Here is a 10,630-nt window from a genome sequence, read left to right on the forward strand (position 1 = left end):
GGTGGTTCTTGTGCATATGCCCTCTCTTCTTATCAGCTGGACCCTTTACTCTCTACTCTAATCCTCTGTGGCTATGTCACTGACTCTGGGCCCAGGAGTCCCCAGGTTTTGCCACACTGCTGGCCAACCAGGTCTCCACCCGGGTTCACAGGAGTCTACTGAACACTGTAGGGCTTAGCTCGCAACTTCATTGCTGTTTTTCTATCACTTCCCCTTATCGGTGATGAATGTGGTCACCAATCAGAGCATGTATTCGCATTGAGTCTTAGTCTTGGAAGTGGGTTTGCTCTGAGGTGACCTAACCACTTGCCTTGATGTCTCCTGGGCGAGCAACTTGCTTGTTGTTGTAGTAATCAGTCGGTCTGCCTATATTGTTTTGTATTTTTCCTGTGGGTCTTTCAAGAAGTATCTTCTGTTCTTCCAGCAGCTCCAAGCTGGTCTGCCCATCCTGTCAAGTGAAAATTTCCCACTTCTGAAGATTCTGGATGCTATTCAGGATTCCACCTTTGGTTTTATGTAATACAGACGCTCCGCAGGAAGCCTCCTTCACTGGGCACTCTGTAGCCTCATTTTAGGTATTACAATCAGTTATGGGCAGAAGATGGACTTACAAGCTTTCTATAGTGATATTTCTGGCTATTCCTTTCTCTGCCCCTCCAGTGTCTATTTTATAATGGTATGCAAGGGAAACCAAGATTCAAAAGAAAGCCAAGCATCTTCACATTATTCCCTTTTCCCCATTCCAACCATGTCTCAATCCCTATATCCCAAAATCCTGTTGTTCCAAGGTTGTGCATACACCATTCTTTACCTATGTCCCACTTAGCCCATGCAAACGTGCCTAATTGTTCTCCCATCGCTTTGTTCTTCCATTCTCCTCCCTCTTCTTCTATATTGACCCCCTCCACAGCACGCAAACTATCCTGTGTCTATTCCCTGCCCTGTGCTCCACCTTCCCCTCCCTAATCTCACCCCACATCCCAGTAACCAGCAAAGAACAACCCCCGCAAAGAACCCCCCATACCCTTTAGTATGGGTTCTTTTTCTTAGTCTTTTACAGTAGTGGTCCTATGCAGTATTTCTCCTTTTGTGAATGACTAATTTCAATCAACATAATGTCCTCAAGGTTCATCCGTGTTATGCGGTGGCTTGCAGCTTCCTTGTTATTCTTCAGGGTAGCATAATATTCCATTGTGTGTATGTACCACAGTTTGTTTATCCATTCTTCAGTTAATAGGTACTTTGGCTGTCTCCATCTTTTTGCTATTGTAAATAGTGCTGCTATAAACATTGGTGTGCATATATCTTCTCATGTGATGGTTTGTATTTCTTGTGGGTAAATACCAAGTAGAGGAATTGCTGGATCATAAGGTATTTCTATTTCCAATCTTCTGAGGAAGTGCCATGTTGCTTTCCAGAGAGGTTGGACCATTTTGCAGTCCCACCAGCAATGCAGGAGTGTCCCAGTCTCTCCACATCCCCGCCAGCATTTATTGTCCTCTAGTTTTTCATCTTTGCTATTATTGTTGGTGTGAGATGATATCTCATTGTTGTTTTGATTTGCTGGGTTATATGAAGAAAAACATGGCATCAGGATTGGAGGAAGACTCATTAACAACCTGCAATATGCAGATGATACAACCTTGCTTGCTGAAAGTGAAGAGGACTTAAAACATTTACTGATGAAGATCAAAGAGCACAGCTTTTGGTATGGATTACATCTCAATGTCAAGAAAACAAAAATCCTCACCACTGGACCAATAAACAACATTCTTATCAACAGAGAAGAGATTGAAGTTGTCAAGGACTTCACTCTTCTTGGATCAACTATCAACACTCACAGAAGCAGCAGTCAAGAGATCAGACGACGTAATGCATTAGGCAAATCTGCCGCACAGGAACTTTTTAAAAGTGTTGAAGAGCAAAGATGTCAGCTTGAGGACTAAGGTGTGCCTGACCCAAACCATGGTATTTTCAATAACCTCATATGCATGAGAAAACTGAACAGTGAATAAGGAAGACCATAGAAGAACTGATGCCTTTGTATTATGGTATTGGAGGAGAATACTAAAAGTGCCATGGGCTGTCAAAAGAACCAATATATCTGTTTTGGAAGAAGTGCAGCCAGAGTGCTCCTTAGAGGCCAGATGGCCAAGCTTTGTCTCTCAAACTTCGGACATATTGGCAGGAGGGTGCAGGACTGGACAGTGTTTCATTCTGTTGAGCATAGGGTCGCTATGACTCGGAACTGACTCAATGGCATCTAACAACAACAACAAAGTAAGGAGTATAGTTCAACACTGACACACATGCTAGGAATTGGAAATGAGTTCAGGACAACAGGTTTCTTTCTTTCTTTTTTTTTTTGGTATTGAGGTTGTTATAGATGGAAAACAAAAGCCCAAAGATATTAAATCCAATAGTAACACTATCACACCTCAAAAAATAAATTACCCACAGCAAACAAAAATAATAAGGTAATAATTAAGAGGTTTCAGCAGAGAAGAAAAGGAAGGCTTTTCTTTGTAAAGAACTGGTTAACTCTTTTTTTTTTCATTTACTACTCATAGTGAACCTAAGGAGAAAGTAGAACTACTCCTAGGGTTTTCTTTTTTCTTTTTTTAAGTTTTTATTGTGAATTGAGTGAAAGTTTACAGGTCAAATCATCAATTTTACATTCAACAAATCATACACCTGTTTCATTACAATGATTATAATCCCCTCCATGAACCATCAGATAACTATTTCTCTCTAGTCATTTCAGCTTTATTTTATTTTTTTTAATTATTCAGGCATATACAATAATTTACAGCATTTATACACCCATAAGTGTATAAAAGGGCACACACAGTCTGCAAGTCTGCCTCCTAGCCACCAGCTCCCAGTCCCTCTCTTCCCATGAATCTAGAGTCCTAAGCTGCTCTCTCTCTCCATGATCCATCTACCTCCATCTCTGGTGTCGCTGCTTCTCTGGATAAGGTCCTGCATTCTGCTTGTGCTCTTCTCCCTTGATGGTCCTAGGATCCTCTGTTTCTGGACTGTAAGATAACTACTTCCCCCTTTTTGTTACAAAGCTTCCACCTTTACAGTTGTGACAGTCGCAATTAGTCACGATAACAATTACTCACTATTGAATCATAAGAATCTTACCCCATCTTTTTTCACTAGACCCAACTAGATAAGATGAACAATATTCAGTTTTTATCTGAATTTTAGCTTCAATTAAACTCCCAATTGAAAACTTATAAGCCAGTCACTCTGTGCCTTTATCACCTCCTCATTTTAGGTAGCCAAGGAACTGGTTAACTCTTAATGTCGCTTTTGAAAACCCAAATCTTGGCTTGTTTTTTGTTAACTCTATTTTGTATTTTGACGTCAGAATTCCTATACAAAATTGTGTTTATGGCAAAAGAAAGTGATAGGCAGAGGTTATAAAACACCCTTCCATTAAGTACAACAGCAACGTTCCTCCCATCCACAAACTGTAAAGGACAGCAAGTGGGACTTTTGAAAGTCTCCACCTCTTAAAATTCACACCCAAGGACTGAAATTCTCCCACCTTCTCAGTGGAAAGGTTGGTCTCAGTGTCTTGTTTCTTCTGGGTGAAAACAATGGTAAACACAGCGTGGGAACGGCTACTTGTTTCATTCATGTTGGTAGCTGCCACTGTCCTAAATAAATATAAAGGTGACCATGTGACAATAGAATTCTTAAATAAAGGTTAAAATGTACAATGGGTTCCACATTACTAGCATAACAATCACAAGCAACAGTTTTAAACTTAGTCACAGATTGAAGATCATCACATTCTTTCTCTCAATACTGCTTTATTTGTGAGCCTATCACGTTCTTCTCTAACTCTAAAGGCAACCGCCATTCGAAGCACTTTTCATACTCCAGCTGTCCCATTAGGAACCACTGAAGCATTTAATTTTGATTCTTTATCAGGTATTCATTTATTTCAGAATCAATTACTAAAACAGTCATGTAGAAATGTGATTACTAACATTTTACCATGAGTTGATCAAAACCTAAAAGTGAAACTTAACTAAAGTTCTAATGTGTTTTGATAAGAAAGATACCATAAAATGCAGTCCTCACCTTTTCAGTCAAATGATCACAGGACTCCACAATAAGAACAACTTTCATAGTTATGAATGTGGTTCAAAGGCCTAACAGGGAACAAGGAGCCACAAATCGTGCCAAAGACCTCTTTCTTTGGTCTATTTTCTACCATACCTGGCTTTGTTCCCAGCATCCATGAGGTCAGCGATGTCTGTGTAGGAAGTGACTGCCAGCTTTGACAGATCCTCCACATAAGGTCCAAGAAGAGGGTGTTCACGCACACGCAAATTACCCTTGTTTTTTGGATTCAGCAAATCTCGTACTCTCTCACAGTATATTTCCATGTAGCTCACCTAAAAAGAAAACACTAAAGTAAATTAGAGGACTTACAAAAGAAATCCTATATATCAAAAACATTTAAAACTAAATTTTTTAAGTGCTCTATAATTAGAAATCAGCAACTTTTATCAAGTAAAATGTCATAGTCCTAGCCCTTTTATATTCTATTAGCAATCAACACAAACATCACACTGTATAGTCTAGAGCTAAACTCCTAACTTTCTCAGGAAGGAAAAGGAAGCACAGCTATCTCTAGCATATATTGGTTGTCACTGCCTTAGGCAGAAAAATACCACTTTTCATAGTAATTTATCAGTATGTTTCTTAAAACGCACAATATTGTCAATAACTGCGGATTATAGTGAGATACCCCCAAGAGCCTGGAAATTAGACTTGTATCATAGTTAAAACATCAATATCGCAAAGTAGGGAAGACAAAAGAAATCAATGACTCTGACAAGACTAACTACAATGTAACTGAATATGGATAATGTCTCCACTAGAAGGGATGAGAGCTGATCAGCATGGAAGATGATTTTGGAGGAGAGGAACCTCCCTGAACACTCAGACTATACTTCAGAATTCCTGTTTTACCAACAGGACCATTCCTATCATGGAGATAAACACACTAAGATGAACATTTCTAACCTGAGATTATTACACATTTAATTCATCTAAACTCCCTTCCCTCAAATTCCATGTTCACTAACCAATCACTGTCCAGCTTTCGCATGCATATGAGGTTATTGAAAATATCATGGCTTGGATCAAGTGCACCTTAGTCCTCAAGCTGACATCTTTGCTCTTCAACACTTTAAAAAGGTCTTGTGCAGCAGATTTGCCTAATAAATACATCAGTTGATTTCTTGACTGCTGCTTCTGTGAGTATTGATAGTTGATCCAAGAAGAATGAAGTCCTTGACAACTTCAATCTTTTCTCCGCTGATAAGAATGTTGTTTATTGGTCCAGTGGTAAGGATTTTTGTTTTCCTGACATTGAGATGCAATCCATACTGAAGGCTGTACTCTTTGATCTTCATCAGTAAATGTTTCAAGTCCTCTTCACTTTCAGCAAGCAAGGTTGTATCATCTGCATATCGCAGGTTGTTAATGAGTCTTTCTCCAATCCTGATGCCATGTTTTTCTTCATATAACCCAGATTCTCAGATTATTTGCTTAGCATACAGGTTGAATAAGTATGGTGAAAGAATACAACCTTGCTGCACACCTTTCTTAATTTTAAACCATTCAGTGTTCCCATGTTTTGTTCGAACAACTGCCTCTTGGTTTAGGTACAGATTCCTCATGAACACAATTAAGTGTTCCGGAATACTCATATTTCACAGTGTTGTCCATGGCTTGTCATGATCCACACAATTGAAAGTCTTTGCATGCTCAATAAAGCACAGGTAAATATCTTTCTGATATACTCTGCTTTCAGCCAAGAGCCACAGGACATCAGCAATGATATCCTACGTTCCACGGCCTCTTCTGAATCCAGCTTGCACTTCTGGAAGTTCACTATCAATGTATGCTTGCAGCCATTTCTGTATTACCTTGAGTAAAACTTTACTCACATGGTATATCAAAGAGATTGTCTAATGATTTCCGTTGGGTCACCTCTCTTTGGAATGGGCACAAATATGGATCTCTTCCAATCAGTTGGCCAGACAGTTGTCTTCCAAATTTCTTGGCAGAGATGAGTGAGTGCCTCCTGTGCCACCTCACTTTCTTTAAAGATTTCAATTTTGATTCCATAAATTCCTGGTGCCTTGTTCTTTACACCAATTCCTTCAATTCACCTTGGACTTCCTCCTTCAGTATCACTGGCTCTTGATCAACCTCTTGAAATGGTTGAACATTAATCATTTCCTTTTGGTACACTGACTCTGTGGATTCTTTTCGTATCTTTAGAGCAGCACATTTCCCTGTTGGTGCATGATTTTTACACGGCAGAATTAACATTTATGAATGTATGTAATATATTTCACAGAAAAGATCCAAAGTAGCTATTGGATTGGGGAAGTTTTATTTATATATGTATATATACATATATATGTGCCTGATCCAAGGCATGGTATTTTCAATAGCCTCATATGGATGCGAAAGCTGGACAGTGAATAAGGAAGATCGTAGAAGAATTGATGCCTTTGAATTGTGGTGTTGGAGAATACTAAAAGTGCCATGGACTGCCAAAAGAATCAATAGATCTGTTTTGGAAGAAATGCAGCCAGAGTGCTCCTGGGAGGCCAGGATGGTTAAGCTTTGTCTCTCATACTTTGGACATATTGTCCAGAGGGAACAGTCACTGGAAAAGGATGTCATGCTGGGTAAGATGGAGGGTCAGAGAAAAAGAAGAAGACCCCCAACGAAATTGATCGGCCAGGTGGCATCATTGATGGCATCGAGTGAGGCAGCGGTAATGAGGTTGGCCCAGGATCGGACATTGTTTTGTTCTGCTGTGCATGGGATCACTATGAGTCGGTTCCGACTTGATGACACCTGACAACAACAACTAATATGTATGTATGTATGTATATATATATATATATACACACACACACACATACACGTATATATATTTTTTAATCAGAGTCCAAAATAAAAAAAAAGAGGGGAGAGTCTAGAGCTTGCTTACGAAATAGCTAAATTGTTCAAAACAAGTTCTTGTTGAATTAAATTAATGTATGCAGAAGCATTTCTGCAGAGTTCTCACTGAAAGAGCCATTACTAGATGAAAAATAACTTTTCAAGTATAAGCAATTATAAAGGGGAGAGGATTCATTACATACATTTTAAAAGACCTAGGCCTGTTAAAACACATTAACAATAGTGTTAAATGTGAAGCGTTCATACAAATAAATAAAAGCATTGAACACCCAAAATATAAAAAGGCACACGCATAATTTAAAAGATGTTCAGCCACACTAATAATCCAAAAGATTCAAATATAAGCAAACTGAGAAGTTTTCAAATTGGTAAACATGAAAAAACAATGCCACTAAATGTTGATGGGAGCATAATGGGTGCTTACACCCTCCTGGTAGGACTGAAAACCAATATAGCCTTTCTTTCTGAAAGGCCGCATGGCAATCCAAACGTACTATTTGACACCCATGGTAGATACGAAAGAAATAACTGAAAATAAAGGCACAGGCCTATGAACAAGGATTTAACTGCAACATGAATAATTAGACCCAAAACTTAGAAATTGTCTAAAGTACAAAATGGCACATGGTCAAGTGATCTGTAGCATAATCATACTTTGGCACCATTTATAAGACATGTTTGAGGGGATGGAGTACAGAGGCCTCTGGCTTCAACCCTGGGTGGTACTCACTTCAACAGAGTAAGACATTTCTTCATTACAGTTGTCATTGATTTTCTCAAATAATTCTTCACATAACTACAGAAAGAAACATAATGAGAGATATATGCACATCATACATCAGAGAAGCACTAAGTTATTCATGAGCACTAAGTGACTTCTCAAAATATTAACATCATCAACATGAATGTACAATGAATGCTTCAAAGAAATTAAAAAGAAAACTGAATACATTCCTTTTATCTAATCTTAACTCTCACACAGCAATAAAGGGAGAATTAAGCCTCTTATAGTGACGTTACATCATTGTTATTGTCATTACGTGCGTGCCATCGAGTTGTTTCTGACTCATAGCGACTCTCGAATAAGGTTTCCGAAGAGTGGTTGGTGGATTTAAACCACCAACCTTGCAGTTCAAACAAACCTTGCAATCCAGTGCTTATCCTACAATGAATGCCACATCGATGTGGATTCATTCTTTCACACTATATTAAGGCAACTGTGACTCTACTATCAGTAGAGTTACAGCACCAACACTACTATTGAAGTCCTGGTGTGGCACTGCAGGATAAGCACTGGACTGCTAGCCCCAAGGTCAGCAGTTTAAGCCCACCAGCTACTCCTCAGAACCTCTATAGAACCTCTATACAGGATTGCTATGAGTCAGAATCGACTTGCTGGCATTAACAACAACACTATTGTTAAACCATATTTTACATACACGTGTTATTTATCGTGTCATATAAGATTATGATATATTGTTAGCTATTATATCCCTTATAAATTTAGGGGGATAACTGAAGGAATTTTCAAGAATAATTTTGTGTCTATATAAAGTGTTGCTGTTTATCACTAACAGTTAAATGTTCTTTACCACTGTCTTCAGACCACAGCTTCTACATGAAATTTCTAATAAAAAATATTAATTGTTCCAGATCAGGAAAATAATAAAATTGTATGCTCCCTATATCTTCAACTTGGAGTCCTGGTGGGTGCTGTGGGTTAATGTGCTAGATTGCATAGTCGGTTTGAATCAGAAGGTTCACAGTTCAAGCTTACCAGTGCTCCTTGGAAATTCTATATAGGGTCACTATGGGTCAGAACTGACTTGAAGACACTTAACAATAACAACAACAACAGTATATTGAACTTATTTAAAATATGTAATGTTTTAATAAAAGCAATAGGAAATCTAATGAGTTTTCCATTATTATACATTTAGAATATAGGAGACCTGGCAGTAGCGAAGTTAAAGAGCTCAACTGCTAACCAAATGTTAAAAACACCAATTGCTCCACAGGAGAAAGGGGCAGCAACGCTTCAGTAAAGTCTTGGAAACCATATGATGAGGTAGTTCTATAGAGTTGCTATGAGTTTGGTTTGACAGTGGGTTTGGGTTTGGTTTTTGACCTTTAAAATTAAGCCAATCAACACATATTTTAAAAATAATGATCTACAGAAATCTAAATGAAATTCAAAATATATTTAAAAGTAAATTTTCTGAATAACCATTTTGTGAAATCATGCTTTTTAGCATTAAAATAGTAATTATCAAGAACTCCAATAACAAATTAAAATTAAGAAAAAAGGGATGAGAAACTAAGTGTGGTAATAGGATAAAATAAATATGGTCATTTTGTATAATCTGCTACAGTCTGCAAACTAGTATTCTATTGTTGAAGAACTACTTTAATAGGGACAAAAAGCAAAGACTCCAGAATTACCCTGTCTGCATATGGATCCTAGTTCTGTATTTACTGGGTAAATGACATAACCTGTGCCTCAGTTTCCTCATCTGTATAATGGGGGTTACAGTACATCTACCGCTTAGGGTTATATGAGGATTGTTGTTATTAAGTGCTGTCAAGTCTCCCACTCATAGCAATCCTGTCTAGGGTTACCTAAGACTGGCTGGTGGGTTTGAACTGTCGACCTTGAGGTTACCTGTCAGTGCTTATCCTACAGTGCCACACAAGGATTAACTAATATTTGCACAGCACTTAAACTTGTGCTTGACACACAGTGAGTGTTACATGATGCTTTCTCTAAATAGCATTATAGTTATTATTATTACTATATGCAAAGGACAATTGCAAAGATATCATAAACAGTTAATTATAAGAATAAAATGTAGGCTAGTACGTAGTGACTTTCTGAAAATGACTTAACATTTATAACTGAGCATTTAAATTATGTATTTTAATGTAAGATTATAGTCAAGAACCCACCTAAAAGCTGCATTTGCAGTTCAGTTCATTAACTCGCAGCTCCACACCAGGACTTTTACACCTAACTTTGCCAGGAGACTAAGCTTTTAATATTTAGTGAATCTCACACATTTCATTGTTTCAAAAGTTTTAATAATTTTCAAAAATAAATAAATAAATAACGTGACAATGGGTATAAAGCACAATTGTTACCAAGTGTTAAATTTCCTGCCTTTACAGACAACCATACACATGTCGTCAATAGTTCCCACTAGATGTAAGTTCCTCTGAAGGAAAGGGACTAATTATTCCTTTGTTCTTTGCATACAATGTTGTTGCTAAGAGCCATTGTGTCAGTTCTGATTGATAGAGACCTTGTATTGGGTTTCTGATGCTGCAAATTTTTGCAAGAGCAGAAAACCTCATCTTTCTTCTGCATAATGGTTGGTGGACTTGAACCACCAACTTTGTGGTCAGCAGTCCAGTACTTAGCATACAGAGGCACAGCACACCCCTGCATACAATAATCCCTGGATAATATTATGCAATGGACTGTTAAATGAAAGGTCAGCAGTTCAAACCCAACAGCTGCTCATTGGAAATCCTATACAGGGTCACTATGACTTGGAACCAATTCAACAGCACTTAACAACAATAATAAAACCTTTACATAATACAAGATTAAGTAATG

General features: G+C 38.0%; 1 protein-coding gene across 2 annotated transcripts in view; it reads right to left on the reverse strand.

Moving 5' to 3' along the window:
• Window positions 1-10,630, reverse strand: part of KIF1B (kinesin family member 1B) — a 196,135-nt gene that overhangs the window by 118,737 nt on the left and 66,768 nt on the right. For both annotated transcript variants that reach the window (XM_006866398.1, XM_006866399.1), the window contains 3 exons: window positions 7,745-7,810; window positions 4,240-4,418; window positions 3,560-3,671 (listed from right to left, as the gene is read on the reverse strand). In XM_006866398.1, the coding sequence (XP_006866460.1) occupies window positions 3,560-3,671; window positions 4,240-4,418; window positions 7,745-7,810 (357 nt within the window). The remainder of the gene's footprint in view (window positions 1-3,559; window positions 3,672-4,239; window positions 4,419-7,744; window positions 7,811-10,630) is intronic.

The sequence above is a fragment of the Chrysochloris asiatica genome, unplaced genomic scaffold (assembly GCF_000296735.1).
Source record: "Chrysochloris asiatica unplaced genomic scaffold, ChrAsi1.0 scaffold00090, whole genome shotgun sequence".
NCBI lineage: Eukaryota > Metazoa > Chordata > Mammalia > Afrosoricida > Chrysochloridae > Chrysochloris > Chrysochloris asiatica.